This window comes from Vicia villosa, linkage group LG7 (assembly GCF_029867415.1).
Source record: "Vicia villosa cultivar HV-30 ecotype Madison, WI linkage group LG7, Vvil1.0, whole genome shotgun sequence".
NCBI classification, from domain to species: Eukaryota; Viridiplantae; Streptophyta; class Magnoliopsida; order Fabales; family Fabaceae; genus Vicia; species Vicia villosa.
In genome coordinates, this window is record NC_081186.1 from 11,557,305 (window position 1) to 11,584,274 (window position 26,970).

A 26,970-nucleotide genomic window follows, 5' to 3' on the forward strand; every position below is an offset into this window, starting at 1 on the left:
ATGTTCGGTAATGAAGATGGTTTGAGGGCCGATGGATTTTAGTGAGAAGTGAATTAGTAGTAAAGATGGGATAAAATTTAGAACTCATGGAATCGTATTTGTGATGGCAAGGTAACGATAAGTATAAAAGAAGAATTTTAGAGAATTTCTGACACTTATTGAATGTGAGGAAGACTTTGTTGAGATGTCGAGTGGGATGATATTTGGGCATGAAAGATGTCATAGAATTTGGAGTAAAACCACAAGTTATGAATGTTGTGTTACTGCGTTGAGTAGGAAGTCTTTAAATATGTCGGTGCTAATGGTGAATGAGTTGGATTTGATTGGACAATTTTGAGACTTGAGTTGGTATGTGAAGGCACTCATAATAGTGTTAGATTGGGTATGCTAAAGATGACTAATGGTATTCTTGACGAGATTAGAGAAGGTCAGAAAGATGATGTGAGTTGATCGATAAGTTGACTTTGAATTACCAAGGTAAAGGCGGTGGATTCGGAATCGACGAGAATAATATAATGAGGTTAGTGATTGGATTTGTGTTCCGGATGTTTTGGACTTCGGAAGAATATTCTAGAAGAAGGACACCGTATTGCATTATTGAACTATGACGATGTTAATGAGTTTGGGTGCAAACTCGGAAATGGACACTATTATGTAGTAACGACGGTTTATGCTTAAATATGATTTTCAACTAATATTTACAAATTTAGGACTTGATCACCCTAAATCTCTTGTTGGTAGTGGACGGAAATCATATAGATGGGATGAACTTGTTTTGTTACCTTAATGGTATAAGATGTGATGAATACTAAGCCGTGAGAATAATCACTCACTATGTTGTGTGGACTTATGAAGAGGTGAATATGGAAGAGTGCGACATGATGGGCAAATGACTTAAAACGGGTAATCAGAGTCGCGCAGCGAAAGTGCGATGTGGAGTAGTGTTATGAGTACTACTTGGGGGAAGTGAGGAATTAATATGTCAGGAGCCTACATAGAGAATATGTATTGATCTATATGTTGGATTTAGAATCCAGTGGATGTAAGGATGTCGTGTCGGAGAATTATAAGTCTTTCGATTAATTGTCGAGATGATGAATATGTTATTATGGTTGTACGTAGTTAACGAGTATGTATTCGGCGAAATTAAAACGAAGAGTTGATGCTATATGATGCTGTCATAATTTTGTGCTGTTAATAAGGTGATATTGTATATTCCAGATATAATGAGGAATTATACTCCATGAAGGACGAAGTTGATTTAATTCTTAAAGAAGAGTGGGATTCAGTATGAGCTATTATGTAAGCAATGGTGTATTGAGGCTGACGAGTGTGATTATAACTACTTGTGTGTACTCGTTCCGATGGTTGGAATGTCTTAATAGATGTAGTAACTCAGGAATTATTGTTGAATGAATATAAGTAATTCTAAGTGGTAAATTAGTACCATGTATGGTAAAGGATGATTCTTGAACGAATGAGTGAAGAGATTCGAAAGTGGGTGAACTAAGAAAATCTAACTGGTAATTATGATTGTGATGAGTAATCAGAGTAGTGCGGAAAAAGCGGAATGTAAAGTGTTGGATAATTGATGGTGTGACTTAAGAGGAGTCAGAGAATTGGAATTTAATGGTATGGGATTATGAGTATTGAGTTTCTTGAAGGAAGCAGTTGGTGAAAAGGGTAAGTATTATTTTATCGCTCAGATGGAAGAGTGTGTCTAAGGTTGGTATGTTTGGTAGATGGAATGCATTAAGGCATTGTTGATCAAGTGTGATCATACTATGGATTGTGTAATTGTATTACTCAGTTGTTGAGCGTATTGTATATGTTGTACCTCATTGTACTATTGTTGTTAACCTTTTGGAGGTATAACGAGTAGTACACCTTTGGGTAGTCAAATGCGACGTAAGAGCTGAGATCGATGTGTGAGATGTGCTTTCCGTTGGTTATACCAGATGAATTTGAGGATTGAGGACCAAAAGTTGAAGTAATTGTGCGGTAAAGGGATAGCATTGGTCAGAGTGGCTTAGGGAGGACCTATCACGTGGTAATGTTAATTAGGAGCTAGAGAGTCAGGTGAAGGACTCTTGTAAGAGCTGGCTACTTGAGGTATGTTTTCGAGGACGAAAACTATTTTAGTGGGGGAGAGTTGTAACACCCGTATATTTTAATTTTTAATTTAAATGGAAATTTAATTAATAATTAGAATTATTGGTGGTTTGTGGGATTTAATTGGAAAAGGATGGTTTATGGTGTTGGGCCATGTGTGATGTTAGTAAAGAGGGGGTGCTATGTTAGTAGGCCTTTTACTAAATTAAAATCTATTTTTCATAAAAATAAGGAATTGAGGAAAAAAGGAAAATAGATGTGGAAGAGGAGCAGAAGAGTAGAAGTGCTGATACGTGAAAGAGGAACAGAAGAGGAAGATGGCTAATCAAGATCTTTGGCTAAGGTAAGGGGGGACTCTTCCGGTTAATATCTTTTATCGTATCATAGATAATAGGACTGATTTAGATGCATTGTTTGTGTCAATTGGTTATATGATGGATTGGGGTTTTGGGGATGATTTTGAAGGGAATTGTATGATTTGATGAATTGTATGATTATATGATTGTTATGATGATTAAATGATCCTCTTTGTGTGTTATATTTGTGTTATAACATGTATGTGGCTGATATGGTGGTAATTGAGGTTCATGACATAACTTGGTTTGGGTTTTGGGGATTTTGGGGTAAATCCCGTAATGCTGTCAATTGCGATGAAAGTTGTGACTTTTGCCAGTTCGCGCCGCGAAGGTAGGTGCGCGCCGCGAAGGCGTACTTGCTTTCTCGCATCGCGCCGCGTGCATAGGTTGGCGCCGCGAACGTGTTTGTGAGCTTCAGGTCGCGCCGCGAACTTTGGTTGCGCCGCGTGCTGTAGCGATAACTGTTTTCTTGTAAAAAGTTAAAGATGTGTAACTTTCAAACCGTAAGTCCGTTTTAGACGCCGTTTTGGACGTTGTTCCTTAAATTGAATGTTCTACCATATGAAATGAATAAAACAATAACAACTTGATTTTATTTTAAAAAGTATCATTTTCTTCAAATGTGGGTTATTCTGGTTTTGCATAGCTGATGAGGTGCAATGGTTGTTGTGTGCATAATTGAATATGTGTAATGATGTATGTTGTGATAATGTGGTTGCTTCTGTTAATTGTGCAAATGGGTGTTGTTCATGGTAAATATGGTTATCATGTGTTTTGAGGAATGATGAGGTAAATACTCTGTCGTTGATGAGTTGCTTTGTTGTACTTGGTACACGATTGTGAGGGGTGTTATTGTTGTTGCACTGTATAATGAATGATTTACCTGTTATGATGTTGTGGTTGTAATTGGTGTTTGTTATACATATATTGTTGATGTAAAATATGTATTTTATTATGGTTGAGAAATAGCATAACTGTGTGTGGCTATTTATTTTGTGGTGGTTGATGATTATGACATTTGGTTGTTTAATGTTGATGATGAGCATGTTATGGTTGATACATGCATTTCATAATCATTATGTGGCTGATCCTTGACAAGGGTGGATCAGTGGTAGCTAATTCCCATTGTGTGGAATTAGTGAGTGGGTGTTGCCGTATCCTTGACGATGGTGGATCGGTGAGTTGGGTTATCCCAGATTTTGGTACCACATGCATATAGTTGCATTTGCATTAGGCTACTTGTGTTATTATAACATGAATGGAAGAATGTCCAATGTTATAGTATGTGATGATTGTGTAATGGTTATGATTTGTTTGGATGAATTATGGTGTTGTCTCTTGGTAATGTATTCTATTTGTTGTTGTGCGTTGATGAGTACTTCCTGACAATCTGAATATAATGAAATTGGATGAATAATGTGACTATGATGTGTTATTGTTTATGATTCGATAACATTTGTTAATTGTGAATGAGACTCACCCTTACTGTTGATATTTTCAGATTGAGGATAGCTGCTTTCGACTTGGTGAAGATTAGCTCATAAGTCGGTTTAGTTGTTGTGTCGGTGTCATGCTCTGATATTGTAACACTGGGGGAACGCTAGCTTAGATTTGATGATGATACTCTATTTTGTTGTTATTGGAGTAATTTTGCGAGATATTGCATAGATGATGTTATGCTTATCTGTTGATTAATGTTCCGCTGTATAGAAACATGATTTTGTTAAATGGGTGATTTGCCCCTAAGTGAAGCATGACAATTGATTTATGATAATTTGTTTTAAATTGAATTGTGGCACCCTTTTTTTCATGTTTTACTCTGAATTATTTTATTAATTTCCGCGGGGTTTAGAAGGGTGTTACATCATAATCTTTCATTGTCGTCCGGAGCCTGTTATCGGATGTCATAATCTTTCATTGCCATCTGAAGCCTGTTATCGGATGTCATAATCTTTCATTGCCATCTGAAGCCTGTTATCGGATGTCATAATCTTTCATTGCCATCTGAAGCCTGTTATCAGATGTCATAATCTTTCATTGCCATTTGAAGCCTGTTATTGGATGTCATAATCTTTCATTGCCATCCAAAGCCTGTTATCGGATGTCATAATCTTTCATTGCCGTCCAAAGCATGTTATCGGATGTCATAATCTTTCATTGTCGTCCAAAGCCTGTTATTGGATGTCATAATCTTAAGTAAAGTGTTTTCACCTCATTCAATGTCATTCTCGAATTTATCTGATTGTTGATGTCGTCTAATGCCACCCTTAGACGTTTCTACTATCTTTTTTACCCAGAGTTTTATCTCTCGTTTCCAAGTTTCTCCATCAACAGTTGGTCTTTTGTGGCACCCGATTCCCCACAAAGTTCAACGTCTGTCTCATATCATATTGCATTCAAATATATAAAAAAAATCCATGCATTGCATTTCATTTGCATAAGGACAAAAATTCGGGTCTTTTGTATTTAATTACCCTTCGCCATTGATACCACGAAGACGGAAGTCTTTCATGTTATATTGCTCGAGATAATTAAATAGGGGCATCTGTCGCACCCCAATTTTTGACCTACAAATCTCATTCATATGTTCATGTTGCGTTCGTATTTCGTTTGCATTCAAATTGTCGCATTTGTTGCATATTTCCCGGTTTTATTCATCCTTTTAATTTCTACTTAAAAAAATAAAAAAATTTCATTAATTTCATTTAGATTTATGTCTTCACATTTGAAAAAATATAAAAATAAAAATATGTGTTTTAATTGTTAGTCTAATTTTTGTTTATTAAGATTAGTGTTATTGTATTTCTTAGTTTAGATTTATTCTCCCATTTTTATTATCTTTTCTAAAAAAATGTTTAATACAAAAAATAATAAGAAAGTTTGGATGTATTCCTAATTTGGGCCTATTGTCCATTCTTGCTTAAGGCCCAAACTTATTTTCTTTTGTAAAGCCCATTTTATTCATTTTTGCCATTACAACAAGTCAAACAAAAATGTACAGAGAAAACAACAAAAATCTGCCACGTCTCTGCTCCGCTTGCTGCATAGCCTGCTATCCCATAGCTGCATCGGTCCAAACCTTACACTAAAATATCCACACAAAACCTGCAAAACAAAAGTAACAATTCAGCACATCATAATTGTTCAAAATGCCTCTTCAATTTCCCTCCAATTTTGATTCAAAACCCTAAATCTGAGCTTATATAAGGAGACAACAACTCTGTGCAGAGGGGGGAGCCACCGAAACCTAACATAAAAAAACTCTCCAGAGAAAACTCTGCCCAAAAAAATCCCAAACATTCTTAACATCACACTCATCCCATCGACAAATTCAAACATTTAACCTCACCTGAACCTCATTCACAACCAAACACAAAAAATCTGCCTCAATACTACCTCAAAATCTCTCCAAATCCTTTGACCTCACAAACTTCATTCCAATAAACACTCAGTAACCTTTCATCATCAATACACACAAACTTCAACCTCACCTCAATCTGAACCGCAAACCTCCCTTCATACCACAAACAACCTTCCACATTCCATTCATCTTACAACAAACCGCAGCAAGAATCAACAAAGTAACGCACACAAAGCAGAAGTAGATCAAGAGCGAAAGAGTAGGTAAATCGAGCAAGAACAACGTACCTGGGCTATTTTCATCTTCGATTTCTGTTTCTGATTTATTGTTGTAGCATACTGGTATTATCCCTTTCCTCTGTGTCTTAATCATGTAAACTTGTAACTCTGATGAACATAATGAAAATCATATTTGGGGTTTAGGGTTTCATTTGGGATAAGGGCTTTATTGCTTTGATTGTTGCCGCTGTGCTATTTCGTTGTTGTTGTCGTTGATCGAACTGAGCAGAATCGAGAGAGAAGTGAGATCGAGTTCTTTTTTGTTGGCTTTGTTGTCTCTGCGAGTTCATCGATTATGAGAGGAAACAGAGAGGAGAGCGTGTGATACGTGAGCTGATGGCAATCGTGAGAGAGCGATGAGAGCGAGATGCGAGAGAGAGGGTGAGATTGAGATGAACGAAGCTGCAACTCTTTCCTTTCTTTTTGCGTTTTGGACTTAGGGTTACATTGGTCCCTAATAGTTTTTTGTGTTAAATGAGTTTTTGTCTTGATTTTTCTTGGGCCAGCATCCTCCAAAAAGGTTTTACACCCCCATGGTCCAATATACTTATCTCTTGCCATTTTTTATTCTATAAAATTTTATTTTATTCTATTTCTCTTTTTTTTTTTATAAAAATGATAAGTAATTTATTCTTTTTTTAAAAAAAAGATAGCTTTCATATAAAATCAAAAAATGTTTATTTATTTATTTTGTTTATTATTTTTTATAAAAAGACAATTTTTTTTAATCGAATCGATTTTTTGAGATTTAATGGATGAATCAAGGAGGGTTCGTACGTACTTGTACGAGTTGTCCTAAAAGTATTTGAGTGATGGCCGTTAAGCTTTTATTCGAATACCTGGATTCCATTAAACGCTCCAAGAAACTCGATTTAATTCACCCTTTTTTACAAAAAATACTTTCTTTTAATCAAATCATTTTATCTATAATGGAAAAAAGGGTTTGTACGTACTTGTACAAGTTGTTCTTTAAGCATTTAGGCGATGGCCGTTAAGCCTTTGTTTGGATGTTTAAACTCCATTAAAGACTTCTTAAAAATCGATTTAACTCACCTCTTTACAATAACGCTTTTCTTTTAATCAAATCAAATTTAGTCTTTAATGGATAATGAAGAAGGGTTTGTACGTACTTGTACAAGTTGTTCTTTAAGCGTTTAGGCGATGGCCGTTAAGCCATTGTTTGAATGTGTAGACTCCATTAAAGACTTCCTAAAACTCGATTTAGCTAACAATCTTTCAAGTATCTTAAGCGATGGCCGTTAAGCTTTTGTTTAAGTACTTGGATTCAATTAAATATCTTTCAACTCTTGAAATCAATCTCTTTTTTTTATCACATACGAGGGGGTTGTACGTACTTGTACAATTTTCTCTTTCAAGCATTTAGGCGATGGCCGTTAAGCCTTTGTTTAAATGTTTGATTTCTCTTAACAAACAACTTCAATTTATTCACACCTTTCAATTTTAAAACCTTTTTATAAAACGAGACACTTAGTCAAAATTCAAATGCAATTATACTTCGACATGTGAAGATCAAACGTTTACCACTCGAATGCGATGATGGCCAAAATCTTGTCCTAATCTTGATTTAGTTATCCATTCTTGTAGTGATGCAAACAGTATCTACAATCCATGTGCGCATAGTATTGTTTGAATGCGATCGAGTACCTCTCGCTAAAATCAATCAACAGCCTTTCGTAGTTAGCCCGAACTACGATTGCTCTGACTTTCCCATTGCACTAGGGAATACGTAGGCACAAGATACAAACGTCTTGGCGAGCACAATAATAAAAAATCTTTTTTTGTTTCTTCCTTCTTTCCAACCTAATAAATAACGCAAGTAGATATAAGCTAACAATTAATCACAAGATTAACTAAATGGGTTCCATCGAGTACGATGGAGGTGAGGGGTGCTAATACCTTCCCCTTGCTTAACCGACTCCCGAACCTAAATTTGGTTGCGATGACCATCTTATCCATTCTTTTTTATTCGTGGGTTTTATCGATATTTTCCCTTTCCTTTTGGAATAAATAAAGTTCGGTGGCGACTCTGTTGTACTTCGAATGCGTGGAAACGCGTCGAGTCACATTTTTTACCGCTACACACACCATACCAGAGAAACACTTGCAGCGGATAAATAAAATAAGCACAAACTAATACAAACAATTAGCATACATAAGCAGTAAGCACACAGTGCTCAGGCAAAAACAGACAGTGCATAAGAGTAGCACAAACACACACAAATCAACACAAAGATAAGCAATTAGAATTGTTGATCACACACAACCATCGGTCTTATTGTGTTGGGGTGACATATATAATACTTCTCCCCCTGTTTGGCCACAAATGTTGCCAAAGCCAAAGAGAGTGTCTTCTCCTCGCGAGTTTAAATAAGTTCAAAAATAAAACAAACCTAAATAAAACAGACGATACGAAATGCAGCAGAATAAATCAAACAAAACAAAACAAAAAAATAAACACACTAGACTCTAGTTGCAATTACTGCTCAGAGTCAGAACCAGCTGAGGTGTCTGAAGAACCTTCTTTCTCAAAGTCATCAGCAGGACTATAGCACTTTTTTCCTCCACTTCTTGATCATATTTTTCTTCCATCTCTTCTGTATCTGCAAACTCCTCTTTCTCATCCATTTTTAGAGTTCGTATCATTTGTTCAAGAGACATTTTTCTAGCTTCCAATTCTTTGCAAGTCTCTTTTAGGATTGCTATGACTTCTGCTTTACTGACTGATGCTCCTGATTTGGAAGTTTCAGCAGATGTCATGACAATGTCTAGAACATGCTTCCCCTTAAATAGTTTGTAATGGAAAGCCAAGGGACTTTCTCTTTTGCACACCATATCATGTTCGTTGAGAATGTTTGGATATTGATCCAGAATTATACCACTCAAGAGAGATGGAAAGGCAATTGGACCCTTAATACTGAAGCTTCCAGCATGCTTCATGGTTTGGTCAAAAATATATGTTCCATAATCAAATTTTGCCTTTGTTCCTACAACATACAAAAATCTATCAAGCACAGTTGAGATAGTGGGCTTGTGATTTGTTGGAACCCAATTAGCTGCTCCTATTTTGTGAAGCATTGCATACTTGATGCTCAGCTTACTTGTGATTAGCTTCTCTTTCATGGGCCAGCTTTTTACCTGCTTGGCTGTGATCACTTGACATACTTGGTTGTCTGTTACTTCCAGCTCGGTTTGAGCTTCATTTGTTCTTCCCAAGAATTGATTAATCACAGAAGGAGAGAATGATACACACTTACCTCTTACAAACACCTTTTTGTAATCTGCATTTTTGCTATTGCCACAATCTTCAGACATGTTTACCACAGATTCTTTGACCAGCTTCTCATAACATCTAGGAAGATTGCATATAGTTTTTAGCAGTCCAGCTTCTTGAATCAGTTATAAGACCTCCTTGTTTTCAAGAGCATTTAGAGCCAATTCCCTTTCAACAGCCAACCTCTTTTGGAGAACATATTTCCATCTGCTAACACTAGAGGCATAGTGGAAAGACACATTATCAATGGGGACTTCAGGGATGTTAGCAGCAAGATTACTGGTTGTAGGCTTCTTCCTTGATGGAATGTCATGGATATTTGCTTCAACATCAGATTCAGGTTCAACAATTTCCCGCTCTTTTCTTTGGAATGAACCTGCTCCAAGATTTTGAGGGACCAACCCCTTTGCTTTTGGTAACAACTTTGCTCTTGACAAGTCCTGCAAAAGTACTCTTCCTTCTGACAGTGTCTTTGATAGGATTGTTCACTAGAGTGCTCCCTTTTGATGATCCTTGAACAACAGCTTTGCCTTTTCTTCTTGTCATTACCCTGTTAGCTACACTAGGATTCAAGGAAGTAAGTAATTCGTCTTCAGAGTTCTCATCTAAGTCTACCGCATTAGTATCAGTTTTAGTATTGGCCTCAGGGTGCTCATTATTGTCAATGTCATTGACATCCTTAGTGACATTGGTATTCTTAGTAATACCTTGTTCATCCCTGTTGATTTATAAATCACTATCAACTGTGTGAACAGTGTCAGCCTTACTGGTGTTATTGAGTGGATCAACCATTATAGTTTGAAGAGGAATAGATATTCCAGGCACTTGATGATTTTCCTTCAGAATACGATTAACAATCCTGGTAATTGCACTATCAACATACTTGGATCCTTCTTTAGTAAGTTTCTCCATGGTAGCGGATGCTGAGGATTTGGTGCCCTTGTTGTGAATACCCTCCTTGGGTCATTTTGCATGAGTCGTTTTAGGTTTTGTGGCCTTTACTTCATCACTGCTAATCGTCCTTAGAGGGACAACCTTGAGAACCCTATTAGGGTTAGAGGACTCTTCAGGTGTTGCTGAGTCTGAAACGGGAGATTCATCATTAGATTGTTGAGACATTTTGAACCTTAGAGAACCAGAACTTATTTCACACTTGTCAAGTAAAATAAATAAATCAATCTCAGAGAGTAGCGAGCAGTACTACTAGGAAGGTTTGCCGTTTTTAGAATATTATGGGATCGAGAGAGCTTTATATGCACACAGAGTGAGGGAAATTTCAAAACACGGATTTTGACAAGGCCCAAATAGAATTCCCTCACGTTGGTTAATTGTTATAATAAGTTTTGGTAGCAAATACCCAACATACCCTTTTTTGCCACATTGTCTTTAGATGTTGTTGCAACATTCTCTGTGACATTGCTTTTAGGCTGTACTTTAGAATCATTGCTCACATTTAACTTTTCCAGACTTCTCTCCTGATCTATAATGTCCATCACAAGGCTTACTCTTTCATCTAGCAGAAATCTATTGATGCTTTTGTATTCCCTTACTTTTTCACACAGTTTCTCATTCATTAGACTGTTCTCAAAGAAACTAGTAGACAGTTCACTTATAGTGAGATCACCAATATAAGATTTTTTATCTGATTCATCGGGATCATAAGATTCATCAAATTCGTGATGGTACATTTTCAATTCTTCCTTGATCATGGAGTAGTCAGAGGGGTGAACAGGTGTGTCAGGCTTCCATAGATAGCAATTATCCTTATATCTAAATCCCTTCATGACTTCCTCATTTGCTTCATTTGTAATGATACACTTATTTTTGGTGAACTTAGCGTTGAATCCTTCATCACACAACTGACTGATGCTTATAAGGTTTGCAGCTAAACCTTGTACAAGTAGGACTTTGTTTAGATTAGGTATACTCACCCTTTCTGTCTTCCCAACACCTTTGACTTCTCTTATATCTCCATCACCTAGAGTTACATAGTTGTTTCCTTCCAATTTGAGGTCTACTAGAGAGTTCTTTCTCCCGGTCATATGATTTGAACAACCACTATCAAGGTATCAGTCTTTTTCTGCTGGCATCCTTATAGAAGTGTGTCCTATTAGAGCAACCTTCTTAGCTATCCCAGATTGTTTCCTGGTATAGATATCATGATCAAGTTTGACTTGTTGAGTTTAGTCTGGATATCCAAATAATCTGAAGCAGAATGGCTTTATGTGACCAAATCTTCCACAGTGATGAAACCTTTTCTTTGATAGCCTCCTTTTTATGTTTCCTCAATGTTGTAACATTTAAATTGACATCAGGTTAGTCCCACACTTCTTGGATTCTGTCCTCCTGAATCCAGAGATTAATTCCTCTTAAGCCACAAATCCCACTCCAGACACGTCTCCTGATCTTTGTACAGATTCCAGAATTTCTTCTAGAGTATCAGATCCATTGTTCAGCATTTTGAATGACTTGGTCATTTGATCAAGTTTGTGGTTCAACATGCTTGCTTCACTACTGAGGGAGTCTATAGTTGCAAGATGTTTAATCTTTTCAGATTCTAGATCTCTTATAATCACCTCTTGCTTCTTCAATTGTTTGCATACTTCAGCATTCTCCTTACACAACTTCTTGTACGAGGCATCTAGTTCATCAAAGGTTAGCTCATCATCACTGGAATCATTGTCAGATTCATAGATTCTTGTTGAAACTATGACATGTTTTGCAGTTCCTTTTTCTGAATTCGAGTCTTCGTCAGACCAAGTAACAGTCAGTCCTTTCTTTTGCTCCTTGTGGTAGGTAGGACATTCAACTCTAATGTGTCTGAATCCTTCACATCCATGACATTGAACCCTTTTTCCTATACAGGGCTTCTCCTCAGCTTTGAACCTTTTACTTGAGTCATGTGTCTGACTGATGTCATAGGAAGTGTTCCTGACATCGGGTCTGTACTTCTGGTCAACCCTTTTGATAAGTCTGTTGAATTGCTTTCCAAGCATGGCTATGGCGTCTGATAAATTCTCACCACTTACACCATTTCTTTCTTTTGAATCATCACCTGTGTTGGTAACAAACACAATGCTTTTGTTCTTCTTTTCAACAGGCTCGCAGATGCTTGACTCAAAGGTTTGAAGAGAACCAAGAAGTTCATCCAGCTTCATGTTGCTGATGTCTTGAGCTTCCTCTATGGCAGTTACCTTCATGTCAAATCGCTTAGGCAATGATCTGATAATCTTCCTTACCAGTTTTTCTTCAGTCATTTTCTCACCTAAGGCTGCAGAGTTGTTTGAAATCTCACAGACATTCATGTAAAACTCATGAATGGTTTCATCCTCTTTCATCTTGAGATTTTCAAACTTAGTGGTAAGTAATTGAAGTCTCGACATCTTTACCTTTGACGTACCTTCATGTGCTGTTTTAACAATATCCCAAGCTTCTTTAGCCAGCTCACAGTGTTGCACAAGTCTGAAGATATTCTTGTCGATACCATTGAATATTGAACTTAGGGCCTTAGAATTGCCCAACGCTAACTCTTCTTCAGATTTGCTCCATGAAGTTTCAAGGATTAGAACAATGGTTCCATCTTCCAGAATTTTCTCAAGATGTTTCCATCCACTTTCAACAGCTCTCCAGGCCTTGCTATCTACTGACTTAATGACTGCTACCATACGAGGTTTCTAGTAGTCGTAGTTAGATCCATCTAGGATAGGTGGTTTGTTTCCATACACTAACAGTTCCTTATCCATAGTACCAGAATTTTGTTATCCCAAGATCTCACCCAGATGTAAATAGGCAGGGTGCCTGCTCTGATGCCAACTGAAAATTCTAGTAACACACTGTAACACGGTGGGAGAACTGACTTTTATTTTTAAGCAAGCAATGTTGCGGTAAGCATGAGTCGCCACCGACTTTTATTTTATCCAATAACTCGTAAGGGCAAAAAGAACAGAAAAAGACCTTTTAAGAAAAACGGGTTCGGGGGGTAGATTATAAAAAGGGAAGGTGTAAGCACCCTTTCCATCCGTAGTTGTCTACGGGCTCTTAATTTGCTTAGCTCATGTTTGTTTGTTTGTTTGTTTTGAAAAGAAGTTTAAGGACTTTAGCTTAAAAGTGTAGCCTTAGTCTTTGAAAAGAGAGGTGTGAAAAGCTTTTTTAATTGAGCAAGCAAATTAAGAACACTACCCTAAGTTTGGTCCTTTTCTATGCTTTTTGCTCTCCTAAGAGAGATAGGGCTATCCTTACCATTCGAGGTAGGTAGTCCCATTTATTGGATGTCTGGGACAATCGAAGGGTCATCGAGGTCGTTGAAAGCAACATGTAGAGGTACCTTTAACAATATTCGAAGGGACAAATCATTTTTTTCGTAGGCAACAATCGAGGGACGAGATCATATATTTGTAGGCAGCGTCGAGGGTCATCGAGGGACTTATGATCTTTATGATGATTTCTTAACCGTTGGGACTTTTGCTAGTAGGTACCTCCACATTCGAGGGACACGACCTTATAATCGAAGGCAACCAAGAGGAGGCGTACCCTAGGGGTGAGTGTGTGTAGCAATCACGTGTGTTATGTTCAGATAAATTAGTCTTTGAATTAAGTTAGCTACGATTTCTTTTTAGTCTTACCATACACACCTAATTACTAACAGTTAATAATTTACATGTGCGGAAATTAAAAGCGAAAAATAAAAGAGTTCTAAGCTATTATATGGCTTTGGGAGAGATACATAATAAGGAGGTGCGGAAAAAAAGTCCTAGTTAAAACTATTACAATCCTGAGCAGTTACATTCTTTAGGGCACATGCGAGAATAAAACAGTGAATAATCAAAGTTAGTGAATGTCCATGATAGTTCAATTGTTCAAAGTATAGTACCTCACAAAAAAAACAATCGTTAGTAGTAAGACAAAAATAACGTACAAGAAAATGGTAAAAATAATTACAAATATTAATAAAAGAGAACTTAAAATATATTAAACTCTAAACGAGAAAGAAAAGGAATAATTGAAATATTTTTATTATTTTGAGGGAAAATAAAAGAATTTAACTAAATGATAAGTTTTTGTATTTTGGTTATATTAGAAACAAAAAAATCAAAATTAAAGAATAAATCATGAACATGGGCTCAAAAGAGAAAGCAAATGGGAAGTGCAAATTAAAATGAAGTTATTGGGCTAAATGCATTAGTGGCCCAAAATAAAATGAAGTTCAGAGGGAGGTGTAATGTATAAGGCGGTGTGGAGGAGTAAAAACGAAGTGGGCCTAAACATAACAGCCTAATAACAATTAGTAGAAGAAAAATTAAACACTCACGCTCTATCTCAATCTAAACTCTCACGCTCTGCTATCTCTTCCCATATTTCACCTCTATTCTTTTATCCATATTTTTCCAAACATCAAAACATACTTCTCGAATTCACAAGCTAACAACAGCAACGAAATCTAATTCCTCACTCAAACTCTCATTTCATTCGGGATAAAACAATTCAACATTTAAACAATAGAACCATCAATACACGACATCAATCACGAGAAGAAGAAAGGTGAAGAGGTTACCGAAAACGACGCTTCATCGGCAAAGATCTTACTCCGATGAGTCTTCAAGAGTTCTGGTGAACCTTCGATTTGGTTGTTTGCGGTGGAATCTCGCCGAAGGTTGTAGGACTCAGTAATCCGACTTCCATGGTTACGGGATCGAGCGTGATCGGAGGGAGGCTGTGTGTGTACGACTTTGCATATCGTGTTCTCAAATTCGGGGCTGCTCCATTTGTGATTCCGATTTCTTCCGTCTTAGGACCTCTGCTATCGTGTTCTGTTTCAGATCTCTGAGTTTTGTGAGCACTTGATGATTCTCTGTTTTTGGTCTGGTGTGATATGTTGTTGAGTGATTGTGCTGCAATGTGGAGCATCGCTGCCGTTGTTCAATTCTTGTTGGAATTTTGCAAATCCTGTTCTAAAACGGGTGAAGGTTTGTTCCACCGAAAATTTTGAAGCAGTTGTTTGATACTGTTGTTGCTCCTGAAAATAAGAATATACAAAACAAATTACAGGTTGGTTGTAGGATTCGGTTGCTCTTGATATTCAAAAGTACGGGGATGATGCTTGGCTTGAAGATGTGCGTTTGAAGATTTCGCAGCGGCGGGACCAATTGAGGATAGGGCGTCGTGTCGTTGTTGTGATATGAAGCTTCTAATTCATCTTCTTCTTCTGCAAAAACTTTATACATATGTTAGTGTTTTGGTTAGAAATTAGTGAGAATTAGTTTGAAACTTTGTGAAGTGATTTTTTTTATTCTTATGTATGACATCGGTGAGGATTTGAGTATATACAGTGATAAGGATGCCGTTCCTACACGAAGAAAAGATTGAGGGGACAACTTCTCTACCCATCACAAAAAGTTGGGTACTCTACCTCCAACCAATCACATGATTCCATCTCATTTAACACATTTAATTATTTATTAAAATATTATAAATGTTGGTTGTTTTCAAAGCATTTTGCAAAGGAGGTAACCTTACCCAACTTTTTAAGTTGGGTAGATAAGAATTCACCAAAAATTGAATATAATGTGAATAAAAATTGTTATTTTTTTTGTTTTTTTGTGAGAAAATGAATTTGGCGTACGCCAAAAGGATTGGTATTGTCAAACGAAATTGGCCCCTCATTTTAATATTAATAATGATAAAAACTATCTATACAATTTTGAAAATAAACACCATCAGATAATATTCATCATTCATCATGTGGTTAAAAGAAAATAAACAAATTTAAAAGAAAATAAATGGGGGGCCTCAGGTGTCATCATTGGCCAAAATAAAGTTTAAAAATGTAAAAAAGAAAAAGCTTAAAAAAGGTGAATGAACGAAATTGTGTGAGAGACTACAAAAATGTGGTTGACTGTTAATTGAGGGAGAATGTTTAGAAAATTGTTGGTAAAAAATGTGAAGGTGGAGTGCTCTATTTATAGAGTGGAATTAGGTCAAGACCGATCCTAAAAAGGAAATGATCCAACTCAAAAGGCCCATGGACCTTCTTGATCCTCAAGATTAAGAACTTGGACGTACTTGTGTCCAGGTGCGTTCAAGTGCAAAAAAAGATTAAAAAATAGTTTAAAAACATAGAAATGCACTAAGCGGGAATTGAATCCGTGACCTATTGTTTACAAGCCTTTCATTCTTACCAATCGTGCTATGTTATTTATTTAAAATAAAAAGCCAATTGAAAGTATATGAAGCATCGGCCAGCATTTTCTATTTATTAAAATATAAGCAATTTAAGAGTAAACTACTATATTTTAAAATAGACTTTAAATTGAATATTTATAAAATTCACGATGTCAATGTAAATGAATCCAAGATTTTTATAAAACTCAATTTTTTAAAATAGTTTTGAATTTTTGAAAAGTGCGGGCAAATTTTGGGGTACAACACACACGCTCGATGTCAAACTGGATGTTATGACATCCACAATTACGCAGCATAGACAATAATAGTAAACAACATAAAACAATAAAGAACATACAAAATTGTTTACCAAGTTCGATTCAAACAACCTACTCTGGGGGATACCAAGCAAGGGATGAAGTCCACTATTAGTAGTATCAATTCAGAGCTAAACTCCCAGTTTACAACTCCTCACTTAATCACTACCCAATGAACCTTCTACCTAGGTTCTACCTAGATATGGAATATCTCCATTCCACCCCCCCCCCAATCACAGCAGTGATACACATACACAATAAACAATTACAGATAGAAGACACTCTTAAAAAACACACCTTGATCTGCTTAAAAGCTTCAATCAAGAGACACACACTCGTGCTTAAAAGCTTAGAGTGACACAACTAAAACACATACTAACTCCAATGCAATCATCAAAGATAATAGCGTGTATCACAAGAGATTATTCCAGAACAGTCGTTCTTCACAATTACAATCTTCTGTTTGCATTCCAAATTAGGATTGCAGGTCTTTTTATAAGCAGTCTTGGGCCTTAGGCTTTTTAGAAACACGATAGGGTTAACAAAGTTAACCTAATTCACACGTCAAGTGTCTGTTACACAATGTGCTGTCAATAGGATCTTCTAGACGAAATATGCATCACTCAATAAAAAGTTTCCTAAACTGATAAAAAGGATAAATCACGAAACACAATTCATAAACAATAACAACTCCTGCTGTCACACATGGATGTCATGACATCGATCATGACATTCCTTACAAAACATGTATTAGCTCCACACATATATGCAACCTGCATAAACACAAACAACCAGGTATGTTTTACCAATAAAGCAGCCAACATGCAAAACAACGTCATGAACATTAGAAAAAGAACGTGAAATTCAGAGAAGAGGCTAGGGCAAGAGGTAGAAGAACTCCACCATTGTTGAGAAAAAATCAAGCTTCAATCCAAGGTAGGGGGAGAATGGGTTCTTTAAATAGTGACCAAATCATAAGAGGGTAGTGAGGGTTCCTTCCCCTCTTTAGGTTTCATAATTGATAAGTTTGATTCTCCCTTGATGTGTGAATTGACTTGAATTGCATGTTGTTTTTCATGACTAATAATACTGTATGATTTATGGGCAAAATTCTATTTTGAATTGTTGAATTATGATGTGGATTTGGTTGTTGGTTGAGTTGTTGTTATGTTCATAAGAGAAAACTTAATCTGAATGTATAATTGTCCAATTGATGAGTAGAAGTTGAGTGGTTATCAGGTAAAATTGATGTAGAATAATAGGTTAATGAATCTAGATGAAAGGTATGAGTTAATAGATGAAAAATAAGTTGTTTTAGGCTTAAAATCGCAGACTGGAAATGATGAAAACAGGTGAGAACGAACTGGTGCGAATGCAAGTCTGGAAAAACAAAATTTCTGTCAGTTTGCGTATGATATGCGTACAGGGTTGGGCCATACGCGTATGAGGGACAAGCCCAGGGGGTATACGCGTATGATACGCAAACATGTCCCAACATAGTGCAACCTTCTGGTGGAACGCGTATGGTACGCGTATGGAAGGGAGGCCATACGCGTATGGGAATGTGATACGCGTATGGGAGGAATTTTAGTGCAAATTTGGTCCTGGTGGTACGCGTATGGGACGCGTATGGGAAGGGGGTATACGCGTATGGGCTAGCTGTACGCGTATGATCAGGCTAGTGTGCAGAATTTCCCGTTTTGTGATTTTCTTCCTATTCTTGAGTAAGATGAAAACCTTTCGGAGTTCCCTTGATTAGTAAGACTTAAGTAGACATAGGAAGACCATAAAAGTTATACTTTAGACATAATATGTTGTAGTAAGATTTATGTTGATTGTTGTGAATGTTGACTATAATGAAATTGAAATCATAGTTGCGTTGTTGAATAAGTTGATAGCCTAAATGGCAATGAGTTAAAGGCTGATGCCTTGTGTTGTTGAATTGTGTTGATTGGATGTCCATATAGCATACATATGTCGTTGAGGGCTTATGCCCTGTTGTTGGCCTGGATTGGCATTGTTGAAGGCTTATGCCTTGTTATTGCCTCTAAATTAATGGCAACTGCTGAGGGCTTATGCTCTGTTGGTACCACATGCATGTAGTGTCGATAGTCGCATTGCATTTCCCCTAATTGATTGTTAATATGTCACTATGGTTGTGAGGTTGATGGTGTGAGAATTTGTTTTGTGATTGTTGTTTGTATGTGGTGTAGATACTACTCCTCAGCATGTGATATTTCACCGTATGTTTATTGAATGTAATTCTCACCCCTTTTCTGTTGTTGCTTATGTGCTTCCTCGGAAGTACAGATAACCAGGTACCAGAGTAGCACTTGGATTTCGAGTGTTATTTGATCGAGTCTTAGGAGTCGCTCTTATACGTAACACGGGATTTTTGGGATGCGTTGTGTCTTTGTTTTCTTTTCAGTTATTTGTTAATTGTTACGTATCTTTATTTTGACATTATTTTTGGATCACCTGTTTAGTGGAGATGATTTAATTGTTGAGGTCGAAGTGCCATGAGGACTAATAAGCCGTCTTAATTTTCCGTTGCGGTATTAGATTTTGTTTTAATGAAAAATTATTAAATGAAGCGATGTTTTGTGGATCTCTGTTAGAATGTGACATCCTACTTGTATTACTCTGATTATTTTCGTATTTTATAATTATATATATTTGTATGGGAAAGTTGGGTGTTACAATTGGTACCAGAGCAGGTTGGTCTGTCCGACTAAGTAGTTGAGTCGCTAACCATCGAGTATTGTTAATCTCGTTATATAACTATGTTTCTGTTGCAGTGCTTAGTTGAAATGGTTGGACGAAAGGATGCTGCGATTGTTGCTGCTTTGGAGGCTATGGCTCAAGCTGTGGAACAACAACCGAATGCAGGTGAGAATGTTGGATCTCACAGTTTGGCTACTGTAATACGGCGAACTGACCTTTTACCGAAATGTGCGGTTAAGCAAGAGTCGCCACCGACTTTTATTTTATCCAAACAAGTTAGAAAGGCTAAAAGAAACAGGAAAAACCTTTTTTTAAAAGAAAACGGGTTCGGGGGGTAATTATGCAAAGGGAAGGTGTAAGGCACCCTTTGCATCCATGGTTTTCCATGGGCTCTTAATTGCTTTGCTCTTTAGTTTTGAAGTCAAAAGTTTCAGAAAATGTAGAAAAAGAGAAATAAGGACTTTAGCTCGTAAATGAGCGTAGCCTTATTGAATATTTATGAGAAAAAATATGAAAAATAGTTTTAGACAGAACAAGGCAATTAGGAGCAATTACCTTAAACTTAGATGATAGGTTTCTTTTAGCCTTTCAGGATGAAAGGGTCTATCCATGCCATGAGAGGGCAGGAAGCCTTTCGTTTGGATGTAAACGGTTCATCGCATTATCGTTCGCCATAAGACTGACCCATGCCATAGAGAGGCAGGTAGTCTAAGGGAAGGATCAGAATAGCCTTTTCGTAGGCAGCTAGAGGATACCTCAAGCTTTCGTAGGCAACTTTCGAGGGTCGAAGTCATATTCGTGTACCGACAGCAGATTCATTTTAGGGACTTATGACTTTTATTTGTATCGAGGCAACAGAGTTGAGGTATCCTCAAATTCGAGGGACATGGCTATTCTGCAAAAACCAAGGCAACAAGGCAACAGGCAACAAGGCAATAGAGAGGTTACCCCAAAAGAGTGCGTGGTGTCATACCCCAAAATTTGCCTTACATAGTGCAGTCATACTAGAACTATAGTGAATGGGTATACCAACCGCGACGACTTACTAGAACTATAGTAAGTGAGTTACCCATAAACTACAAACCCCTGCTAGCGCCATAAGCAAGGTAACTACTTTAACAAGGCATCCTTCTCCACTACCGGGTACAAGGCAAATTCAAGGGGTCTTCCATTATTTAATAACTCTTCGATCAAAGGACGTGAGAACTTCGTATTCTCACTCCATTCAATCAAAGGTAATTAAATAGGGGCAGCTGTCATACCCCAAAATTTGCCTTACATAGTGCAGTCATAATTATTCAAAAGCTCAGGAGATTCATCAAGTCATTCTCTTGAGCAAAGGTCCCTAAAAGCTAGGGTTTGAGATTCCTCTAAGAGGGATCAATGAGATAAGGCTCCTAATCAAGGGTATATGGTTTATAGTGATCCAATTTAACTCCATGGTAAAAGTCAAGGCACCACTCCAAAGGTCACCTGCTCAAACAGTCTCAAGATCTACAATCAACTGATTCAAAACCAAAGTCAAGGCATGATCCAAACTTCTAACCATTGGTCACACAACAAATATGGGGAGGTATATCCATCATTTGATCAAAGCTTGATCATGATTCCATTAATAGAAACTCAGAGATGAACAAATACCAAAAGGTTCAAATTAGGGTTTCTTTAGGAGAAAGTCAACCCAACTTTGACTGGGCATAACTTTCACCTGGAACATAAAAAATTCCCCACTCAAAGGCTATTTTGAAGGAAATTGGATTCTCTACAACTTTTTCTCTCACAAGCTAGGGCTATAAATGCTTCATTTGAGAGGTACAGTACAAAAGATTACAGGTCATTTTCAAGCATCCTTCAAGAGCAGTTTTTTTTCCAAAGAGGATATGATCAAGATAAAAGTGCCAAATGAAAAATATATTCCAAAGTGGCTTGTAGAGGACCTCTTAAGGTTTCCAAAAAATTTCCAACCCCCTCATAGCTTGAAAATTGAGTGAGAAATGCTTGATCAAAGTTGGGTGATTTTGGAGGACTAAATGTGAAAAAGGGAGGTTCAAAGTGAGAAATTTTGCAAATGGGCCTATGGTTTTTTGAGGCAATCTTGGTCCACAAGTCATTAGCATGTCCAAAATCATTTGCCACGAAATTTAGCATTTATATGTGATTTAATATGATTTTTTTTTTATTTTATTTTAATGATTTAATTAAGATAAAAATCAAATATTTTTGATAGAAAACATATTTTGATGATTTCCAATCACCATTTATGACAAAATATATTGCAATTTTCGTGACAATTGGATTGAGAAAGAATAAGTGAGGTTTTGGCCAAAATAGAAACTTTTTATTCAAGAAACAAAATCAAATTTCTCAAAGAAGGAAGTTTGGATTCAAAGGCTTTTTGGGCTCTTTTCTAGACCTAATTCTTTCCCCTATAAGTACACAACCTAAAGCATAGGATTAGGGGACGAAAATTCAGAGAGAGGCAGACTTGCAAGAATCAAAAATTCAGTGAGAAACTAAAACTTGGTTTTGGAGAATTAAGAGGTTTCAACGAGAACTAAAAGGTGCAAACGCTTCCTTGAAGGGCTCTGAACGTGTTTGGATTGGTACTCTGCATCAAAAACCCCAGAACATCCTCCTATAAAACCGAGGTTAGTGCTTCTAAACCTTGAGCCGATTAGCCCGATTCATGCATTTATTTGTTAATTGGTTTGTGTAGTATGCTTTGTTTGATTGCTGTGAACATTCGTGATGCATTAATTTTGTTTCTGGGAGTGTTTTACGTGAATCACCATTGGAGGCCGTCGCGAGTTCTAGGGTTACAAATTAGGGGTTTTTAGTAAGAGTAAAATTGGGTCGAATTAATTATGTGGTCAGTCTCGTATAATCAGGACAAATGAATCTGGGGTGGTGCGCACTATTTATATGTATGTATGGGCAAATCGCTATTTTTGAGGCATATTTGCTAGGAGACGAATTGTAGCTGATTCGTAGCTAAAACATAAGAGTTTTGCAGGTTTTTGTGAAGAGGACGAAGACGTGTCCTCACGTTACTGGCTGGTTTGAAATTGCGCGCTTATTTTCTATATGCATTCTTGTTTTCACTTATGTTTTGCAGGGAGCGTTTCTTTAAACGCGTATACGCCGTAGTTGAGATGGCAAGAGTTGTGTTGAGTGAGTCTGGGGGTGTGGGTTCGAGCCCTCACTCCCACATATATTTTTCTGAGTTTTTAAGCTCTTAATCCTATGCGCCAATAACCCTCAGGTCCACCGTGAGCCTACAAATTTGGACCATAGAACCCCATTAAAGTTAGATCCAACGAGCCTTGATCAAACCCCTATGTTATGAGCCTTAATAACAATCCTATTGAATCAAACCCCCTTAATAACTAATTTAATTTAATTAATATAATTGATTTTAACTAATTCTTTTTATATAATTAATTATGTATAATAATTATTTTGTAAATAAAAAATATATGATATTATTATAAAAATTCTAATTTGTTGTTCGTTCCGATTAAATTAATTAATCGCTATGGTCAACAATGATTTTTAATTAAAATGTTTATTTAAGTAAAATATAATTAATTATTATTTGGTTAAATGGTTTCAACCATTCTCACTGGTTGCGATGATTAACTATTCAATTTCCTCATGTCAAATTCCTTATTCTTTTTAATCGAATTAATCGATTGCGAGGGGTAATGATATAAATTAAACTATAAAATTATTAAAAAATACCTTAATTCATTATTAGTGATAATCGAATCAATCGATTAAAATTGGTAGTGATGCAAATTTCAAATCTTTTAACTATGGTGATCAAATCTATTGATCATTGCGGTTAATAGTATTAAATCAGGGTTGTACGCCCACTCTTAAAACACTTCCTAAACTTTTCAAAACTTCCAGTATCAAATTACACATTATCATAGGCTATTTCAAAAGCCTTTGAGGCAAATTCCCAACCCTATCAAATTTCTAATTCTAAGGGCGTACAACCCTTCCCCGAACTACGTAGACTCTGATCCTCCCTAAGGAGGTACGTAGGCACTTGGCAACAAGGCGAGTCCCCTTCCTCCATATTCTAATCATGTTCAATAATTAGCCTTCAACCCTATTTACTGTCTGTCATCTTTCTTTATCTTTTGCCACAAACCCTGATCATTAAAATGCAAACCATAGGAAAGGGTTGAGGGTGCCTAACACCTTCCCTCGACCTGAATATAGTATCTTACCCCGATCTCTATACTGCGTAGGGTTTCCTATTCGCCCTTCAGAATAGGTGGCGACTCTAGAATCTTTATTTTTAGGGCAGGTTGCTACAGCTGGCGACTCTGCTGGGGACTAACTTAATAGTGAATACTATGCTCCTATAGGTTTTGGCAGGGTTTAGGTTTGGGCGCATTTTAGGGTTGGCAAACTTGCCATTTTTAGGGTTTGGGGGAGGTTCATCTTTTAATAAATATTAATTTATTTTTATTTTTTATTTATTTGTTTTTGTTTTTTTTAAATGTTTATTTATCTGCCTTAAAATGTTTAATTATGCATTGCTGTTTTTATGTTGTGTTAAACCCTAAGTGTGGGAGTTAACTTTGAGATCAATAGGGGAGTACGAATCTCCTACGAATCTCATTGATAACTCCACTCGGAGTGGGTTGAGTATTCGGAAATGTCCAAAACGAGGCTTGACTTTGTTGAGGGCTGGACTGGATACTTGGCTGATCTCTTCGAGAACCTACCCCAAAAATTCGAACCTCATGGATAAAATGAGTTGTTCTAAAATCCGAAGAGACAAAGAGTCTCGGAGGCTACGAATGACCCCATGAGACCTTCTAGAACCCCCCATAAAAGGTTGGCTCCCTAGAGCCCCCTGCGTCGAACCTATGAACCTGGGTTTCTTGAAATATTATGTTATATATGTTTGGTTGTTTTATATATTTTTGTTGCTATGATTTTTTTTTTCTTTTTGTGTGTTTGCATGCATCATCTCTCATTTACATGCTCATCATGTTTTATCCACAAAAAAATAGTAAATAAAAAAATATAATATAAATGTAAAAATATATTCTATTTGGTGAATGTGTAGGAAGGATGAGTACCAAGAAGACCATTGTTCACTTTTTCGTTTCCACTCCGGATGTCAAGAAGCTGAAAATAATCAAAGAAAAATTACCATCAAGTGCTTTGGATAGGTTTGTAATCCGCTATGGGAATATTCTGGACTTGTTAAGGGTGAGAGTACAAGAAGAAGCAATTACCGCTTTGGTTCAATTTTATGACCCTCCGCTTAGGTGCTTCACTTTTCAAGACTTTCAGTTGGCTCCAACTTTGGAAGAGATAGATGCTACGCTGGGGTTCTCAAAAATTAAAAAAGAATTCTATACTGGTGTGGGTAAAGAAGTTGACTTTCCAGATTTGGCAAAAGCTTTGGGGTTATCTGCTACGGAATTGAAGGCTAATTACAAGACTGATGGAGATGTGCATGGGATCAAAAGATCTTACTTAGAAAATCAAGCTTTAATGTATGCTCAAAAGAAACAATGGGACATTTGTGGACATTTACTAGCTCTTCTGATTTTTGGAGTTGTTTTATTGCCAAAAAATGTTGATTATGTTGATCCCGCCGCCATTCATGCTTTCACCTCCTTTAAGGTTTATGGAAAAGATCCTACGCCAACTATCCTCGCTAATATTTACTATGCTATCCATATGAAGTACGAAAAGAAGAAAGGAATGCTATTTTGTTGTGTCCATTGGCTATATTCTTGGTTGACTTCTCATCTCTACAAATCTAGTTGCTTTATCAAAGAGCTTGCTAGGAACGATTGATCTCAAAAGCTAAGGGCTCTTAAAGCAGATTCTATCCTATGGTATGCAAAGAAATTAAAATCTGATAGGATTATTTACAAATGCGGAGATTTCGACAATGTGCCATTAATGGGGACTCTTGGTTGTATTAATTATAACCCCGTTTTAGCATTGCGTCAATTAGGACATTCTATGGATAGTGAACCTTCCGAACAACAAATAGAAGAATTGATCTTGCATGATAATGGGAAAGGTGCACCAAGAACATTGAAAAGAGTAATTCAAGCTTGGAGTCAGGTTCAAAGAAAATATTTTGGGCCAAAGAATGCAATTGCAAAAGCACCTTACACCGCATGGGTTCAAGAAAGAGTTGGAAAGATTTTGCTTCCTTTTGTCGTGGATCCTGCATACAAGCCTGATTCTCCTAATCTTGTCCCTCTATCCATCGAAGAGATAGAAGGGATCAAGGCTGCCCTAGAGGCATCCCAAAAGGAAAAAGAGAAACTAGAACTTGATTTGCATCAACTTACCAACGAAAAGAGTCAACTACGCTTTGACCTCAAAGAGAAAAATCAAGAACTTCAAGCAATGAAGGAGGAGAATGATAGACAAAGGGGTAAGAGGAAACGTGCAACCGAAGGAGTTCTAAGTGCTAATTTTAATCTGGAAGCACACAATGAGAGGTTGGAACAAGCGGATAGGGAAATTGCAAGGTGGAGAAGGCGTTACGAAAAGGCTTCCCATGACAAAGCAGAATCTGAGAAAAATCTGGAAGCTGTAATCTTTGAATTAACTGATAGGACTAAAGATCAAGAGGATGAAATAAGGAACCTCAAATATGATCTTCAAGAAGCCCTCAATGCTAGACAACAAGAGCACGCAAGAAGATTAGCCACGGAAGAAGAACTTTTACAGCGCACCAGTGAGTACGATAGAGCATTTCAAGCCATGGTATCACTTAGGGAAGTGTTCACAAGACAAAAAGAGGAATACGAGGCAGCCCTGGATGAAAAAGACTATTGGAAGAGACTCTACACAATTATTTTCACAGCAAATGAGCATGTGAGCATGGTTCCTAAGATGCTTGAAGACTATGAAAAATGTCGTGATAATTATGATAAGCTAGTCTTCTTGTGTAATGATCTGATCTTAGATATTCCAAAGAGTTTGGAAAAAGCAGAATCGTCTCCCATCGTCCTTCCTAAAGTCGTCAAAGAGTTTATGGAGCTTTGTAGAGACATGGTGGACAAGTTCCAAGAAGACATCCAAAGGCGTTCTTAGCTTTATGTTATTTCCTTGTTGCTTTTATTTCAAGTACTTTTAATTTAATTTATTTTGAGTATTTTTAATTTCAGTTTCCCTTCCTTTTTTGTAAACCAACAATGAAGTGGTATTTCCTTTCAATTAATAAAGTGTGTTTATTTTCGCATTTACTTATTGTTCCTATAATATTCACCAAATAAATATATGCAAAAAAAAAAAGAAAAAAGAAGAAAAAGAATAAAAAAAAGAATGTATATTTACTATAATAATGTGGATAAGACATGAACATAGCATAAGC

General features: G+C 36.8%; 1 protein-coding gene and 1 long non-coding RNA gene across 2 annotated transcripts; one reads left to right on the forward strand and one right to left on the reverse strand.

The window, feature by feature from the left end:
- Nucleotides 1-8,594: 8,594 nt before the first annotated feature.
- On the reverse strand, nt 8,595-9,440 carry LOC131618661 (uncharacterized). Its single transcript, XM_058889837.1, has one exon. It carries the CDS (start codon nt 9,438-9,440, stop codon nt 8,595-8,597), a length of 846 nt encoding a protein of 281 aa, XP_058745820.1.
- A 5,227-nt stretch (nt 9,441-14,667) lies between these two features.
- On the forward strand, nt 14,668-15,672 carry LOC131620315 (uncharacterized). Its single transcript, XR_009289073.1, has 2 exons — nt 14,668-15,362; nt 15,445-15,672. It is a non-coding gene; the product is annotated as an uncharacterized LOC131620315 (long non-coding RNA).
- The last annotated feature ends 11,298 nt before the right edge of the window (nt 15,673-26,970 follow it).